At 43.4% G+C, this 18,820-nt stretch overlaps 1 protein-coding gene across 7 annotated transcripts in view; it reads right to left on the bottom strand.

Annotated features, from left to right (window-relative positions):
* Positions 1–17,688, bottom strand: part of col7a1 (collagen type VII alpha 1 chain) — a 240,098-nt gene extending 222,410 nt beyond the window's left edge. For 3 of the 7 annotated variants that reach the window (XM_033036998.1, XM_033036994.1, XM_033036995.1), the window contains exons 1-2: positions 17,423–17,687; positions 16,151–16,240 (exon numbers count right to left, since the gene is read on the bottom strand). In XM_033036998.1, coding sequence (XP_032892889.1) covers positions 16,151–16,171 — 21 coding nt within the window. In that variant the 5' untranslated portion in view covers positions 16,172–16,240; positions 17,423–17,687. Of the gene's footprint in view, positions 1–16,150; positions 16,241–16,725; positions 16,816–17,422 lie in introns of those variants that run through there. The other 4 variants (XM_033037000.1, XM_033036999.1, XM_033036996.1 and 1 more) reach the window with 3 other exon arrangements.
* Between the last annotated feature and the right edge of the window lie 1,132 nt (positions 17,689–18,820).

Consider the following 18,820-nt stretch of genomic DNA (forward strand, 5'->3'; position numbering starts at 1 on the left):
CCGACACAGAAGGAGATAGCAGGCAACATTGTTCCAAGAGTATGCCATCAAGAGCTTCTTGAAGGACAGGACTGGAGTCACTGCAGGAGGATGGTCTCGGGCCCCAAGGGCACACAAACCGATTTGCAATGGGCAACATTATTCACAGAGGCTACCATAATAATAATTACCAAGAGCAATTAAACAAAGCTTACCACAACCTCTAACCTTCACTTCTAACCCTAACTTGACAGCACTGTCGTTTTTCCCTTTCACTGAAAAGATTATAACTAATAAATAAGTGTTCAAAGCAGCTGAAAAAGCACATAGATTGTTTTAATGCCCCTATAATCTTTCTCCTGGATCGTGGCAATAGTATTCAGTAATTTCTGAACATTTCCAGGACATTCCTCGAGGATTGACAATCCTGTAGACCTTTGTTGCCAGAAGCAGAAATGTTCTCCCCAGAGTTAAATCAACCCATTGCTTAGTCAAAGACACAGGAAAAACTATCAGGACTATCTTAGGAAAGGTCTTGATCGCTTCACAGTCAAAGAATGGATTTTGAAAAGTATGTACAAACTCCTACGGACCTACTACGGACATTCTCTGAGTTCAAATCAGGACAAAACTCGGGAGTACTCGTGAATTAGCTCGTACAGTGAGACAGGGGCTTAACGGTGCTGGAGTAACTCAGCAGGTTAGGCAGCATCTCTGGAAAATATGGATAGGTGACGTCTCGTGTCGGGACCCTTTTCAGACTGATGTTTTGGGCTGGGACCTTTCTCCAATCTGAAGAAAGGTCCCAACCCGAAATGGCAGTCTAAGGAAGGGGCCCGACCAGAAATGTCACCTAACATGTTCACCAGAGATTTTACCTGTCTTCAGTTACTTCCGCACTTAGTGTTTCTTCTTGTATCTTCAGTTCTTACTGGCTCCCCACAGCATCTGAATAATGTTGGAATTGCAAGTTTAATTTTTGCACATCTGGAGAACAGAAGAGTTCTTTGCGTTCGATGGGACACCGTCCCCCCACCCCCACAACCACCACCACCCACCCACAATAGCCCAGCGGATGGGAGAGCCCTTGGACTGGAGAAGAGACAGAGATATCTTAATTGAGAAACAAGATGTGGCCTTGCTGGGATTTAACAAGATGTGGGAGGAAGGAATGATTCCTGGAAGTTAAGGAGCTTTACAGTGATCTTGGCAATTAATATTCTTTGGTTTTTAAACTTATTGAGTTTGAGGAATAGTCAGAGTGGTTTTAAAAGATTTAGGAATACCAGTTCTAGCTAAGCCTGGTGTAAAACTATAGTAGCTGTCTAATTTTATTTTCCTCATTTTATTTGTGGAATTTAGTTTCATACGACATGGAGGACACTATAGGCTGCCTCATAAAAGTGGCCAATTAAATCAAAGACTTGTCCCACCGTTGTCAGTCCTTCTTTTCCCGCTTCTATTGTCACAGATCCTGAAGATATAGAATCTAGAAGGCATGCACCATTAGACTCAGGACCAGCTTTTCACCCTATATTATCAGGTTTCTGAACGGTCCATAGGCTAGGGTCCAATTCACCTCTACCCCATTGGAGACACTGGACTTTGTCTATAGAGCTGGTGCGCTACAAAGCTGAGAACCGTATACTGTACTCTGTATCTTCCCAGTTGGTCTGCCTACGTACAGCTGTGGATGTTATATGTAAACTCAAGAATGAAATATGCTGCAGGGTGTTTATAACCTGATTTCAAGCCCGCAAGGTCACTGGGCTCAAAAGGACACAAAGTGATGGAGTAATTCAACGGGTCAGGCAGCATGTCTGGAGAACATAAATAGATGCCGCTTCAGACAATCAGTTCATTCCAAAGAAGTGCAGGTTTGTTGGTTAATTGGTGCCTGTAAAATGTCCCGAGGGTGTGGGATAGGACTAGTGTATGGGTGATCGCTGGTCAGTACGGACTCGTTCGGCGAAAGAGCCTGTTTTTGCTCTGTATCTCTAATTGATTGTACTTGAGTATGACTTGATTTTATTGATGCATAGTATTATCAAATCTGAAAGGATAGCATGCAAAACTAAGCTTATCACTGTACCCCGGTACATGTGACAATAGTGCACCGAAACCTAAACTGAGAATTCTCACGGTGCTTCCATCTGGACCACCACCATAAGTGCACGTTATTTGTAACCATGTCAGTGATAATATAGCTGGCTGCAAAATGGACCGCCTAAACACAGGTAGCAGCGAATTATAAGGAAAAGGATAGAATGGTTTAGGCTGAGAATCCCTTAGCTCAGGTCTTTGAAAGTTAAAAGCAGGGCAGACATTGGCATAGGCATTAAAATCAGTGGTCAGAAATGGAGGAACAAGCTAACTATGGAAACAAGGAACTCCAGATGCTGGTTTACACAAAAGGATCCAAAGTGATGGAGTAAAGCGCCTGTCCCACTTGTCGGTTTTTTCGGCGACTGTCGGCGTCATATCAGTGTCACCAAAAGATCTTGAATATTTCAAAATCCAGCGGCGACAAAAAAATGTTGCGACACTTGAAAAAATCACCGCGGGTGATAGGTCATCGCGCCGAGTCACCGCCGCAAATTTTTCAGTGACCTGATACGTCAGTCAATGATGCCGGCAGACGGCGAAAAAATCGCCAAGTGGGACAGGCCCTTTTCTCTGCGGGTCAGGCAGCATCTCCAGAGAACATGGATAGGTGACGTTTCGGGTGGGGACTCTTACACACATTTATTGTCTGAAGAAGGCCCAAACCAAAACATCACCTATTCATATTCTCCAGCGATGTTGCCTGACCCGCTGAGTTACTCCAGCACTTTGTGTCCTTTTGAGCCCAGTTACCTTGCTGGCTTAGTGATTGGTCTGAAATCACGTCATAAACTCCCTGTGGCATATCTCATTCCTGAGTTTACATTTAATGTGTAATTGAAAGGAGACGTAAAACCACCAGATAACACATCCCTCTGACATAACATGCCTTTTGTATAATTTGGAAAACTTGACACATGGAAAAGGGTTGGTTTAGCATACCTTGAGTAGAAGGAATGCAAGCTTGAATTATTTCTGCCTCACGCCGTTAACCCTTTACAGTCACAGATCTCACTCTTAGTAAGTCCTCACTTAAACCTCAATCATTTTTAACATTATAAACCAAGCCTTCAAATTACCTCTCCCTTGCTTTGAATTAAATTCATGCAATGATTATCACTTTGAGAGTGTTCTTTCAGTTAAATGGTTTAAATGTGAAAAGGGTTGAGAGGATAAAAGGGACGCCGGTGGCAGAAGAAACGGAATGACACAAGGGGCGATGGTGCTACCTAAATACCTGGTGAATCACCCAGTACACCAGCACTACCCTACACCTAAGGAACAAATTAATCAAAGGCAATTAACTTACAAACCAGTACATCTTTGGAGTGTGGGAGGAAACCGGAGCACTCAGAGAAAACCTGCACGGTCATAGGGAGAACGTACAAACTCTGTACAGACGGCACTCGGCATCACGATTGAACCCAGGTCGCTGGCGCTGTAAGGCAGCAACTCTACCGCTGCGCTACTGTGTTGTCCGTGTTTCGGAGATATCTTCCATTCATATTTCTCGCAGCACACAGGGAGCCCTACAGCCCATCATGCCTGTGCCAGGTCTCGGAACAATCCTATTGATCCCATTTCCCAGTAACCTGTGATCCCATTTCCCAGTAACCAGTCTCCCACATGCCAACTAAAATGCCCATCTAAGCTAGTCCTATTTTCATGCATTTGACCCATATCCCTCTAAACCTTTCCCATCCATGTATCTGGTCAAATGTCTTTTAAATGTTGCTATGTACCTGCATGAACCATTGTTGAAGATTACTTTTAGAAAGGGAAACCTCATGACAATGATTCCTCCATCAAACGCACTCCCGGAGATCTTAAACTTAATATTTATGTTCAATCGAGGTAAAAGCTACAGCTCCAGGGCCACTTCTGTGCAGTTCACATCATCGTCACATCTGGCCTCAATTGGGTTTGAGATATTCAGATAGCTAAGTGAACATGATTAAGGTAGGTGTATTTAAAAGTGATGGACATATTGAACACAGGCCTGTGCAGTATTACCATACTACATCTAAGGACTGGGGATATCGGGAACAGTGGGAAAGAGGCAGATGAACTCCCAAAAACCATTAAGGATTATGGATAACAGCTCCCACCCGGCTTCCAACAGCAGCAATTAATCAACACACCAGTCTACTGGGCTTCTAACTGCCAGAAGTGAGCCAAATGGGGAGACTAAAAAGGGCGACCGACGCACAGCTTTGTCAAAAAGTTAAATTTTAAAAAGCATCTTAAAAGAGGAAAGAAGTGCAAGGGGAGAGATTTAGCGCAGATGGTCAGATGGTCTGCTCATTAGCTCAATGTTATGTTTTAGACTGTGCTGCATGCCAATTGGCTGATCAGCTATCCTGGTTACAATTACCATCAATTGTGAAGGTTGGGAACCGTTGGTAGAAACATGAGCGAACACGGGAAATAGGAAGGCTTTTAATCCCTCTTGACTGCTCCATCATTCAAAAGGTTTTTAACCTCACCACCAATTTTGTTCAAAACTGCTCAACACTTGTTTCCCTTAATATTGTCAAATCTGCACCTGGCGGCACAGTGGTGCAGCGGTAGAGTTGCTGCCTTACTGCACTTGCAGTGACAGAGACCCGGGTTCGATCCCGACTACGGGTGCTGTCTGTACGGAGTATTTCGTTCTCCCCGCGAGGGCGTCGATTTTTTCGAGATCTTTGGTTTCCTCTCACTCTGTGTAGGTTAGTAGGCTAATTGGCTTCTGTAAATTGTAAATAGTCCCTAGTGTGTAGGATAGTGTTACTGCACGGGGATCGCTGGTCGGCGCAGACTCGGTGGGCCTGTTTCCACAGTGTATCTAAACTCCACCTTGAATCTGGTCAGTGAGTGAAGCTCCACGGGCCCTCTTAGGTGAACAATTGAAGATAAGCCACCTGATGGACGAAGACATTTCTTCCAACCTCTATCCTAATTGTCAACCTCTTATTGAGTCTACAAATTGGTTCTGGAAACCCCATTCAGAGGAAACATCAACTCCTCATCTACCATCTCAAGCCCTGAAAGAATTTTGTTCCTTTCATAGAATAAAGAACATTGAACAGAAGAGCACAAGAACAGATGTTTCTACCCACATGTCCTATACCGAATATGATGCCAAGACCAACCCTTATCTGCCTACACAATCCACATCCCTCCATTCCCTGCATATCCATGTGCCTATCCAAAAGTCTCTTAAATGTCACTATCATATCTGCTTCAACCACCACCTCCGGCAACGCGCTCCAGGAACCCACCACCCTCTGTGTAAAAAACTTGCATCGCACATCTCCTTTAAACTTTGCCCCTCTTACCTTAAAGCTATATCCTCTAGTATTTGATTTTTCCATCCTGGGAAAAAAGGTTCTGTCTGTATATCCTATCAGTGTCTCGCATAATTGTATACACTTCTATTAGGTCTCCCCGCAACCTCCAAAATTCAATGAGATCACCCCGTGTTCTTTGAAGCTCGATACCTGGTCTTTTTTTTAACCACTTCTCAGGTGGCAAACTTGCTGTTACAGGAATGACATTGGCAGTTCTTTTACTGCATTCCTTCAATCCTAAGAAAATCATTCCTTGGATGAGGACATGGGAAAAACAACACCAAATCCCATTATACATGGATTAAAACATCTCTGTTCTTGCATGTGACGCCTCTTGTAATAAAGGCTGACACACCGTGAGCTTTCGTAATCAAGTCATGTCTAATTTACGGCCATAGGCACAAGTACAATGAGGTGCAGGTACAACAAAACTCTTTCTTGTAGAAGCATCACAGGCACATAGACTCAGACACACACACAAAAACCATAAATTATACATAACATTTCTAAAAGAAAAAAAAACTGCAAAAAACAAAACAACAAGACATACGTGGACATTTATTACTCTTATTGCGCATAAATGTAGTGGCGGCACTGTGGCACAGCAGTAAATCTGCTGCCTTACAGCGCCAGAGACCCCGGGTTCGATCCTGAGTACGGGTGCCGTCTGTACAGAATTTGCACGTTCTCCTTGTGGCCACACGGGTTTTCTCCGGGTGCTCCGGTTTCCTCCCACACTCCAAAGACATGCAGGTTTGTAGGTTAAATGGCTTCTGTAAATTGTCAAAGTTGTCCCTAGTGTGTAGGATAGTGTACACTATCGACATTTCGTTTGGACCTCAAAGGGTCCAAATGACAATAAATTGAATTGTATTGTATTGTATTGTACTGGTCAGCGTGGACTTAGTGGGCCGAAGATCTTATTTCCGCGCTGTATCTCTAAAAGTTTTTTTTAAACTTTCAATGGTTTTTGTACAAAGTTATTCAGATCCCTCTGAATGCCAAATACCTTTAAATTTTTTGCCATTTAAAAACTTATTCCATTTTTCAAATTTTTTCCAAGTGGCTGGCATCATGTTTCATCTGTCACCTCCCTGCCTTTTCACTTAGCATATCCTTACCTACCCGAAGCCTTTCTGCTTCTTTCCACAGCCCAGGCAGAGTGTGGACATTACAATTAATTTTCTCATCTACATCGTTACTATAGACTATGGATCCCCAGCATTGATTCCTGCATCGATTTTAAGCTGGAAAGGGTGCAAAGAAGATTTACGAAATATTGCCTGAGCTATAAGAAGGGGTTGAGCAGACCAGGACTTTATTCCTTGGAGCGCAGGAATATGATAGGTGATCTTTTTAGGTGTATAGGATCATGAGAGGAACTGATAGGGTAAATGCACAGTCTTTTACCCAGTGCAGGGGAATCATGATCCAGAGGATACAAGTTTAAAGGTGGGGCTCAGAAAGGATCGAAGATTTAATAGGAACCTGAGAGGCACGGTTTCTACGCAAAGGGTGGTAAGTATATGGCACGAGCTGCCAGAGGAGGTAGTGGATGCAGGTACTATCACAATGTTCAAAAAACATTTGGATGATGGGTTTAGAAGGATATGGGCCAAATGTAGGTAGGTGGGAGTGTATAGATGGAGCATGTTGGTCGGGGTGGGCAAGTTGGACGTGTTGCCACTCTGTATGAATCTATGACTCTCTGCAAATGACCCATTTATTCTTTTTCTTTGCTTTGCATTTATTAACTAATCCACATTGGTATATGATGCCTATTACTATAGAGTTAGTCATACAGCATGGAACCAGGCCCTCCAGCCAAACTTGTATGCTAATTTTGCTGTAATATTACTGATTATTAATTTGTTTAATTGATTATTGTATTTATTTGAGTGTTATTGTGTTAATATGTCTGTGAAGCTGTAGCAAGTTGGAATTTCATTGTTCTGTTAGCAGTGCATGACAATTAAACACTTGATTCTTGACTCTAGTCTCTTATCTGGCACATTATAAAAGGCCCTCTTAAATACACAGCATGCACTGGTTTGTCCTTATAGTTACAAATTCAAAAGGCCCCAACATATTTGTCAAACATAATTCCCCTTTCATAGATCCACATTGCCCAATCCTTTCAGAACCCTGCCACCATTTCCTCAATATTACATTCCAGCATGGAGTATGTCCCTTCTGGTCTGACTCACACTGGCCATCAGTAGGCATCTTTGGAAGATGTGGGATAGAGGATATGGTTTGAGGGGAAGGGATATTGGTAACATCTCTGGTGCCAACTGCAGACAAATGTCCCTGGACTGCTGTGGTTATGCACACTTATAGTTTAATGTATTGCTGTTTAGTTTATTGTCACATGTCACAAATGGCCTCATATATCAGAAGTATGTAATATGTAATAAAAGTGACATCAAAAGGTGACAGAGTTAATAATTCAATAGTCCAAAGTATGTATTTCTCATGTTTTCTTCTGATATAGGCCATTTGGCAAATCAGCCCATGCTGGCTATCAGAGCAATCCCATTTCCCGACTTATTTCCTGGTAATTTCCTCCTCGTTCATCTGACCATCAACTCCACCTTTATTTTCTCACAGCTCCTTTACACTGAGGGCAATTGATGGCAGCCACCCCCATTTACAATCGAGCGTGTAGTGGCACAGTGGTAGAGTTGCTGCCTCACAGCGTCAGAGACCCGGGTTCGATCCCGACTACAGATGCTGCCTGGAGGGAGTTTGTACGTTCTCCGTGTAACAGTGGGGGATTTCTCCAGATGCGCCGGTATCCTCCCACAGTCCAAAGACGGACAGGTCTGTAGGTTAATTGGCTTCGGTAAATTGTAAATTGTCACTGGTGCGTGGATAGTGCTAGCATACAGTGATCGCTGATGGGATCGGACTTGGTGGGCCGAAGGGCCTTTATCCACACTGTATCTCTGTAGACTAAATTCTCTGGGTCATGGGAGGAACCAGGAGCACCGACCGGTGAGGGGGAGATATCCAGGCAGTCACCAAGAATGTGCAAACTCCACACAGTCAGCTCCAGAAGTCAGTGATTGAACCCGAGTCGCTGGAGTGATGAGGCAGCCTAATGCGTCACTGTGCTGTCTAACGGAGTGTCATGGGAAAGATTTTTAAATGGATCTTCCCAGCTGCAACCCTGCGGGAGTTTGGCAGGCTTAATTTGTTGCTGTTTCACATTAAGCCACATCGGTTGTTGGGGGCTATTGGTTGGGACATGTAACAAAGAAGGCCAATTCATAAGGAGGAAGAGAGACTCATTCATCCTTTGATGAATAAACCACCAACAGAAGTTTGAAGCTGGATCCGTTTCTGCTAAGAGGGGAGGTTGAGGAAATGTTTGATGGTACGGTTTGATTTTCTTTCTTGATCAGCAATCAAGAATGAAAAAAAGTTCAAGTTTATTGTGGTATGCATGAGGGCAGGGAGGTACAAGAAACAATGAAACATCTTTTTATAGTAACAAAGGAACACGGATATAAATAAACAGACAAAAATAAATGAGACATAAATTACACAAAAACATTTAAAAACTGTACAAAAAACAAGGCAGTAGTGCAATAATGTAATTAGAAAGCAAAACAAGGAGGAAAGCAATTGTTCCTGAGCCTGTGGGTGTGGGGCTTCAGGCATCTGGACCTTCTGCCCGACAGTAGTAGTGAGAAGATGGCATGGCCTAGACTGTGGCGATCCTTGAAGATAGATGCCACCTTCTTGAGGCATCACCTCATTAGACCCTTTCAATGGGAGGCAGGGGTGAGGGCTGTGCCTGTGATGGGTTGGGCTGAGTCTACCACTCGCTGGAATGTATTTTCACCCGCTTTCTCTTGAAGACAACTACCTCCCTGAACCATTTTCCTCTCAGTCTGCTGAGTAAGCAACATCCCTATTTTGATAGTTATACCATTGTTTTCAAATCCATCTATGATCTAGTCCCTTCCACCCTCTCTCGAATCTCTTCCAGCCCAAAACTATCTGAGATCTGCAACTCTTCCAATTCTGGCCTCCTGCCATCCCAAGTTAAATCTCCCTACCAGTGGAGGCCATGCCTATGGCTGCCAAGCTCCTCACTGTAGAATAATTCCCTCCCCTATTCCCTCTACCACTTTCTGCTCAGCTACATGACCCAGTGGAAAACAGACACAATGTGAGCCTCAATCTGCAACTCATCAAACAACAAAAGTCCCTCTCTTTTGGAGCAGCAATGGACAGGGCGAGTTTAGGAGGGGGTAAAACGAGGCGAATGCACAATGGTCACCAAAGTATTCAAATTTCAACTCTAACGTGGAAGCAAGGTCATGGTGTTATAGCGTCAAAGAGCTAAACGATCTGGAAACAGGTCCTCCGATTCAACTTATCCATGCCAACAAGTTGTCCAACCAAACTAGTCCCACTTGCTTCTGCCTGCCTGTTCAAAGATCGCTTAAATGTCATAATTGTACCCACTACACCACATCCTCCATATTCGCACCAGCTTCTGTGTGGAAAAAGTAGCCCCTTAGTTAGACCCTTTAAACCTTTCCCCTCTCACCTTAAACCAATGCCCTCCGGTTTTTGACTCCCTTACCCTAGGGAAAAGACCGTATCAATTCACCTTAGCTATGCCCCTCATGATTTTATATATCTTATAAGATCACCCTCCTCAGCTCCAAAGACTCAGCCTTTCAAGCCTCTTTACAGAGCCAATAACATCCTCTTAAATCTTTTTTGCACCATTTCCAGTTTAATGACATCCTTCCAATGACAGGGCAACCAGGACTGTACAAGTAAGCTTTGATGTTTTCATGCCAAGAAACAAGAGGCGATGCCGCTGTAAATACTATTGACTGCTGAAGTTGGCATTCACTTCAAAATACACAGACAAATCGTTGTGTTCAGTTGAACAAACATGACTTTCTTATTTGTACAAAATTATGCTGTTTGCAAACTAAAAGCAGATCTTCCTCAGATGGAAAGCATTCAGGACAAAACATCTTTGTTCCCCCAGGGTCAATTATGTCAGAAGGGGTTCCAGAAGCAGCTGATGACTGGCTGCGTACCAAACACCTACTGCGTAAAAAGTCCAAGCGCTCCAGTCATATTTGGGGGTCTGTCACGCACCGGATTGCACTATTCTCCAGCAAGAGAACCAGCATTGGATCTTGTCTCTGGAACTGATCCCGTCACCAACTAGAGAGAGGTCCTGAATTACCATCTTTGCAATCCAGTCAGCAAAAAGACTGTACATGATTACAATCAAGCCATCCACAGTGTACAGATGCAAGATAAAGGGAATAACATTTAGTGCAAGATAAATTCCAGTAAAGTCCGATAAAAGATAGACCAAGGGTCACCAACGAGGTAGATGGTGGATCTAAATTATTCCAATTATTTGTACAGTGAACTTTATCTGAACCACTTCTAATACATTAGCCTTCTTAAATAAGATGACCCATAATGTATGCAGTGCTCCAATGTGGTCTCACCAATGTCCTACGAAGCATTAACCCCATATTTTGGTAATCAATATTCCTAGCAATCAATAGAAATGTTCTGTTAGCTTTCCTCATTACTTGCTGTGCTTGTGTATCCATCTGCAATCCTTCACCATTTAGATATTACAATTTTTAAATTAATTTTCATGATAAAATGGACCACTTCACACTTCCCATTGTTATACTCCATTTGTTAGATCTTTAGCCATCTAACATATAACCCATTGTCGTAACTTCCTTAAGTCTTCTTTATCATCGTGGTTAATGGTGTCCTCCAAGATACCAATGATAATAAGTCCTTTGAATGTCAAGACTAGATGGCCATTGCCTAGCACCTTGCTGTCTGTCACTGCCTTTTATCAGCTGATGGGGATATCTGGTTAGATTGGATTTCACATGACCTTCTGTGTTAGGACATACCTAGGCAATGTTTGGGGCAGCACAGTGGCACAGCAGTAGAGTTGCTGCCTTACAGTGCCGCAGTCCCGGATTCGATACTGATTATGGGTGCTGCCTGTAAGGAGTTTGTACATTCTCCCTGTGACAGCATAGGCTTTCTCTGAGCGTTCTGGTTTCCTCCCACACTCCAAAGACATACAGGTTTGTAGGTTAATTGGCTTCAGTAAAAATTGTAAATTGTCCCTAGCATGTGGGATAGTGCTAGTGTACACTAGCTAGATTGTTGGTCGGCACAGCCTTGCTCGTCCAAAGGGCCCGTTTCATCACTCTCTTAAAAGCCTAATTAGTCTACATGCCACACAGATGCTGCTCAACTCAGAGTCATGTGGCATGGAGAAGGGTGCCAACCCAAAGCGTCACTGTCCATGTTCTCCAGGGATGCTGCCTGACCCGGTGAGTTACTCCAGCACTTTGTGTCTTTTTTATAGAAACAGGCCATTTGGTTCACCGTTTCTGCCAACTAATGGACCCCTTTCTTTATTGATCCCAACTTCCAGCACTTGGCCCATAACCTTTGATCCTAGATGATGCAAGTGCTTGTCTACACACTTCTTAAATGCTGTCAGCCACTCTGCATCCATCTCTCTCTCCCACGGTGCATTCCATGAGTTTTAACTTATTAGCTACAGACTCTGTACTACACAGCCCTACTGAGGGACATTATCAAATGCTTTCTGCATGTCCATATAAAATATATTTATTGGCATTTCTCCGTAACTAGCTGAGTTTTCAATTCAAAATGTTTAAAACTAAGTACAAGAAAAAATGCTGAGGTAACTCAGCAGTTCAGGTCACAATATGGATAGGTGACGTTTCAAGTCAGGACCCCTCTTCAAATTGAAGAGATGTTGCCTGACCCACTGAGTTACTCTAGCACTTTGTGATTTTTATAAACCAGCATCCGCAGTTTCTTGAGTCTACATTTTGTAATACCATATGTTGTAATCCCAAGACATCGCAAAGCACTTTGTAACTAATGACTCACTAAGGTGAAGGAATTTGGACATTGCAAAGTCTCATAAACCTCTTGCACACATCTAACCAGATACATGTCTCCTTAGTGATGTTGGTCAAAGCATGAATATTGGCCCAGGAGAACAATGTTGAGCACTGCTTTCATTGCTGCAGGTGGTTTTATTTGATGGATCATTTGATGGTTCCGCTCCTTGCTTATTTAAGGACCATTTTACATTTTTAATTTTTGGTTCAGGTCAAGCCATTTTGTTGGTCATTTGGAAATGTTGGTGGAATTGGCAATTTTGGTCATTGAAAAAAAAAGGCTTCTAGTCAATGTATCCATGTTAAATTTAGAGAGAAAATTGCAACCAAACTGATTGTGACAGTAAATAATGTCTTTACAGTCAGCGTCACCCACAACAGCACAACCTTTCCCCACCTGCATCCATCCCCCTACCCACGTTATTCAATTATGCCACCAACTTGCAGATTCTCAGTAGTAAAATTAGATATACAGCACAGAAACAGGCCCTGTGGCACAATATCAAATATCATTTTATTTTGATCTAATTTTCCAGCACTTGGCCCATTGCCTTCTAACGGATCAAGTGCCCGACTAGTTTTTTTTTTGATGTTGGTAGAATTCCTACCTCCTCCACCACCCATTGATGTGAAGTATTTCCAATTTAAACCATTCTCTGGCAGAATAACCTCTTCCTTTTGAAAAGGCATACCTCCAGATTTAGGAACAGTTTCTTCCCAAGTATCATCAGGCAACTGAACAGTCCTCTCATCAGCACGAGTGCTGTCCTGACCTCCCATCTACCTAATTTGAGACCTTTGAACTATCGTTAATAGGACTTTATTGGACTTAAATGTTATATCTTTGCACTAAATGTTGTACCGATTATCCCGTATCTGCACGGTAGACGCTTGATTGCATTCATGCATCGTCTTTTCTTTGACTGGAGAGCATGCAAACAAAAGCTTTTCACTGTAACTCAGTACATGTAACTCAGTCCGTCTGTTAACCAGTTCCACAGTTTGCAACAATGTATCCCTCTTTCGGATCACAATTGGCCAATTGTACCGATCCTTTCTGCGCCCCTCAACACTGCACGTATCAACCTATATTAAACCACCACCAATGAATGTGATGGGTTTATGCAATATTGGTATAATTTATTATGTATAACATACCGAGGCAATGTTTGGGGCAGCACAGTGGCACGGCAATAGAGCTGCTGCCTTACAATGCCAGAGATCCGGGTTCAATCCTGATTGAATGACTCACTAAGCTGTCTGCACGGAGTTTGTACTTCTCCCTGTGACCTGCGTGGGTTTTCTCCAGGTGCTCCGGTTTCCTCCAACACTCCAAAGATGTATCAGTTTGTACGTTAATACGGCTTTGGTAATTGTAAAATATCCCTAGTCTGTAGGATAGTGTTAGTGTACGGGGATAGCTGGCCGGTGCAGACTCGGTGGGCCGAAAGACCCGCTTCCGTGCTTTGTCTCTAAACTAAACTAATAGATCTAAACATTGCAAGCCTAATTATTTTGAACCCTTGGCTAAGTTACACAGCCACCACAATCGCACATAGGGTGGAAAGAAACAGTCCCCTCTGCTACTCTATGTTCAATGTCAGGAACATTGCAGTGTGGACAGTGTCGTATTTGCAGGTGTTGCATTTGATTACAGTACAACCACTAAACTAACTCTCCGCTGCATGGATCTTGAACTTCCTAAGATGCTTTTATATATGGTAGACACAGGGATGATGTTTTCTTGGCTGCAGTTTCTAGAATCAGGGGGTCATAATCACAGAGACAAAAGTAACTGCAGATTCAGAAATCTTGATCTACAGATAAAGTCTTGGAGTAACTCAGTGGGTCAGAAATCATCTGTGGAAGGAATAAGGTCAGACGCTCATAAGTGATAGGAGCAGAATTAGGCCTTTCGGCCCATCAAGTCTACTCTGCCATTCAATTATGGCTGATCTATCACTCCCTCCTATACCCCATTCTCCTGCCTGCTCCCCATAACCCCTGACACCCATACTAATCAAGAATCTATCTATCTCTACCTTAAAAATATCCATTGACCTAGCCTTCATTCTACAGATTCACCACCCTCTGTCTAAAGAAATTCCTCCTCATCTCCTTCCTCAAGGAATGTCCTTTAATTCAGAGGCTATGACCTCTAGTCCTAGACTCACCCACTAGTGGAAACATCCTCTCCACATCCGCTCTATCCAAGCCATTCACTATTCTGTACATTTCAATCAGGACCTCATTCTTCTAAACTCCAGCGAGTACAGGTCCAGTACCATCAAACGCACATCATATGTTAACCCACTTATTCCGGGGATCATTCTTGTAAACCTCCTCTGGACCCTCAAGAGCCAGCACATCCTTCCTCAGATACGGCATCCTGATAATAATACTCCAAATGCGGCCTGACCAGCGCCTTGTTTCTGTATTCTAGCCCTCTTGTAATAAATGCGAGCATTGCGTTTGCTTTCTTAGCTAAACTTGCAGATTCACTTTTTGGGATTCCTGCACCAGCATTCCCAAGTCCCTTTGAACCTCAGATTTCTGGATTTGCTCCCCATTTAGAAAATAGTCTACGCCTTTATTCCTACTACCAAAATGCATGACTCCACACTTTTCTACACTACATTCCATCTGGGGTAACATAAAACTAGTGTGAATGGGTGATCAATGGACAGTATTGACAAGGTGGGTGAAAAGCCTGTTTCCATACTGTATTTCTAAACTAAACATTTTGGGCCAGGATCCATTTTAAGTCTGAAGAAGTATCCCAACCCGAAACGTCGCCTGTCCATTCCCTCCATAGATGCTACCCAACCCGCTGATTCACTCCACACTTTATATTTGGTTATAAGCTCAATTCAGTACTGAGATACTGACGGTTTAGTTTAGTTTAGAGATACAGCGCAGAATCAGGCCCTTCAGCCCACGGAGTCCGCACCGACCAGCAATCGCCCCGCACACTAACACTATCCTCACACTAGGGACACTTTACACTGTTTTACCAAAGCCATTTAACCTACAAACCTGTACGCCTTTGGAGTGTGGGAGGAAACTGGAGCACCCGGTGAAAACCCACGTGGTCACAGAGAGAAAATACAAACTCCGTACGGACAGCATCGGTAGTCAGGATGGAACCTGGGTCTCTGGCGCTGTAAGGCAGCAGTCTGAGGTTTTCTGACGTCCCAGAGGAGCCATTAAACCTGGGTTCAGTCGCTCACTAAATCATCCAAGTTTCCATTACAATACTTTGGAGTGCAAAGATATTTATTGGTAAAAAGTTCGTTAAGAAATGGCAAAAGGGGCAGCAAAAAATATAGAAATCCATGTCTTTCTTTCTTAAAACAAGCCAAAGTTTTTGTGAACTAACTTCACAGTGGGGTACCCATAGAGACCACAAGGTGTTGGAGTAACTCAGCAGGTCAGGCAGCATCTGTGAAGGACATGGGGGGGGGGGGGGGGGGGGGGGGGGGGGGGGGGGGGGGGGGGGGGGGGGGGGGGGGGGGGGGGGGGGGGGGGGATGATGTGGAGTTGAAATCTGTCTCACACTCTTGTGAGGGATACATCCTTTAAACGACCCAAGGCTTCTATACTAGACATGGAACTGATTTGTAACAAAGGCAGAGAATGGGAAAAAATGATTAATTGCAATCTATAATTACCACGGTCAAATCCTCATTGCAACAAGCTTCAAAACTAATCATCTTAAACACATTCTTAATCAGGATATAATTAAATCATTTTGTATTTTGTTTAACCCACCTTATTCCTTCCCAATGTCATGAAAGGCGCTATGTAAATGCAGATGGAGCTAGACTGCCTGACCCCTGACTTGCTTTTTGTAGCGATGATCTGCAAATACATGCAAAAATACAAACAAGTTGCTGGAGGAACTGAGCGGGTCAGGTGCTACACAAAAGCTTCATCTGCATTTATGAAGAGCCTTTCAAGACATTGCGGGAGGCATAAAGTATTTTTTAATCAATTAAGTATTAATTGAATAAAATCCGATTTAAGTGGTTGTTGGAATTCAAGTGCAAAACAGTGTCAGCTGCAATGAAATAACAGTACAAAATAAGGCAACAATTAGATGGCGTGTCAGGTCAGGTAGCATCTCTCTGGGAAAAGGAACAGGTAACGTTTCTAGTCTGAAGAAGGGTTTCGACTCGAAACGTCACCTATTCATTTTCTTTGGAGACGCTGGCTGACCAGCTGAGATACTCCAGCACTTTGTGTCTAACTTCGGTGTAAACTAGCATCGCGGTTCCTTCCTACACTGCGTTTTTTTTTTAATAGTAACCGATTAAACAACAGAGGGTTGTTTTGTGTAACGGTACCGTAAGAGAGGACGTGGGTTCCACGGTTCATCAGACAGTGCAGCACTCTCCCAGTCTCCACGCCTCAGTGGCTGAACGCACTTGGAACACTCGCTTGCACCGCGGCCCCTCAACCTGGATGTAGTCGTTTTACCGGCCCTTTCCCAAACCTGATTTGGTGTTCTCTCTCTTTAATAAAACAACAACGCTTTGATGTTTTAAAGAGGTGACACAAGAAACGCTACAGTATGGCATGGGGGGGGGGGGGAACAAACTGCCGGAGGACCTCAGAGGGTCGAATAGCATCTGTCCATACCTTCCACAGTTGCTACTCGATCCAGAGTTCTTCCAGCAGTTTGTTTCTCGCAGTTTTATTATTTAAAACAATGTTCTCCTTATCTGCACGCTGTATCTAGAATCTAAAGCCGTCTAAAACATTAAGTGTCCGTGAAACAAAAGGTTAAAAGCGTTATTCAAATTATAAAGTTGGACCAAATTATTCAAATAACATTACAACGTGGTGGGAGAGGGGCAGAGATACGAGCTGGAGGGGCTGATTAAGGGGCTGCTAGAATCTAAATGTCAGCTCCATCCTTTCCAAATGTGCAGAACAAAAATAAAGCGTTGCAAATTAACTTTAAAAGATTCACGTTACTTGCAAATGTATGTTCAAAATGCACCCGTAGCAACTTAAATCAAAATCCGCGGCTCACATTACCTGCTTTTGCAATAACTCCCGAGGTTACAAAGCTAACGACTTCGGTTCAAATCCATGAGTGTCCAACAAGTAAACTAGCCAAACGTACTAAGGTTCACACGAGTTACTTTGGCGAGATGAAACTCCCGAGCAGGCAGCGTAACCCCTCCGACCGCCCCACAAACTCTATCACCCTGTGGAGATTTTTTTTTAAACTGTGATTGCATATTATGTTGTTTCTACTCGGACAGGCGGCGTTTTTTTTCCTTGCTTAGAGTCCTGCCTTATAAAATGCAACCAATAATAGTCTAAGAAATACACTGCAGTGATGCCCCCTTTCTTTCAGGTGGGATTTATATAGTTTACATCCAAACAGTTGCATAGATCACTACTCAGCGAATAACCACACTCAGTTCTTAATCACACATTTCTCTTCACCTGCGTACTTTTAAAGCGCACAGCAATTACAAAGTATAATAGGAGATGGTTATGTGTTGAAACAAAGAGATAGTTCTGTGATGAACTTTATAAAGTTTGCAAGCTTTTTACGTAATGGGAAAAATGTATGCGGCCAGCTGTCTTGAGAGATACTGGTTCGATAGTGACCTCAGGTGCTCTAGTTTCCTCTCGATTTGTCTGGATGTAATTGAGTTACACAGAACAAAAACAGGCCCTTCGGCCCAACGTGCCCATGCCGATCAAGATGCCCCCATCCAAGCTTGTCCCACCTGCCAGCGATTGGCCCATATCTCTCTAAACCTTTCCTATCCATATACCTGTCCAAATGCCTTTTAAATGTTGTTATAGTATCCAGCTTCAACCACCTGCTCTGGCAGTTCGATCCATATACCCACAACTATCTGTTGCCTGGATTGGAGGACTTTGGCTAGAGGGAGAGATGGGACAGACACAAAGTGCTGGAGTCAGGCAGCATCTGTGGAGAACATGGATAGATGACCCAAAGAATGGTCCAACCCAAAACGTCTCCTGTTGCAGTCTGAGGAAGGGTCTAGCCCGAAACATCTTCTCCAGGGATGCTGCCTGACCTGATGAGTTACTCCAGCACTTTGTGTCGTGTTTCTACAAGAGGTTGGACAGGGTAGGCTTATTTTCCCTGAAGTGAAGGTGGTTGTGGGGTGACTGGATAACATAAGCTTATGCGATGCAGAAATAGAGCGGATAATCAGAATCCTTTCCCCGTGGTAGTGGTATCAAAAGCAAGCAGGCGTTGTTTTAATGTGACCGGGTGGAGATTTAAAGGGGATCAGAGCGGTAAGGTTTTTACTCAGTTATTGAGACCAGTAACACTGCTAAAGGAAGTGATGGAATCAGATCCAATGACGGTGTTTAAGAGGCACTTACAATAGACACATGAATAATAGGCATGGCATAGAAAGATATAGTCCTAACACGGGCAAA

Source organism: Amblyraja radiata, chromosome 18 (assembly GCF_010909765.2).
Source record: "Amblyraja radiata isolate CabotCenter1 chromosome 18, sAmbRad1.1.pri, whole genome shotgun sequence".
NCBI classification, from domain to species: Eukaryota; Metazoa; Chordata; class Chondrichthyes; order Rajiformes; family Rajidae; genus Amblyraja; species Amblyraja radiata.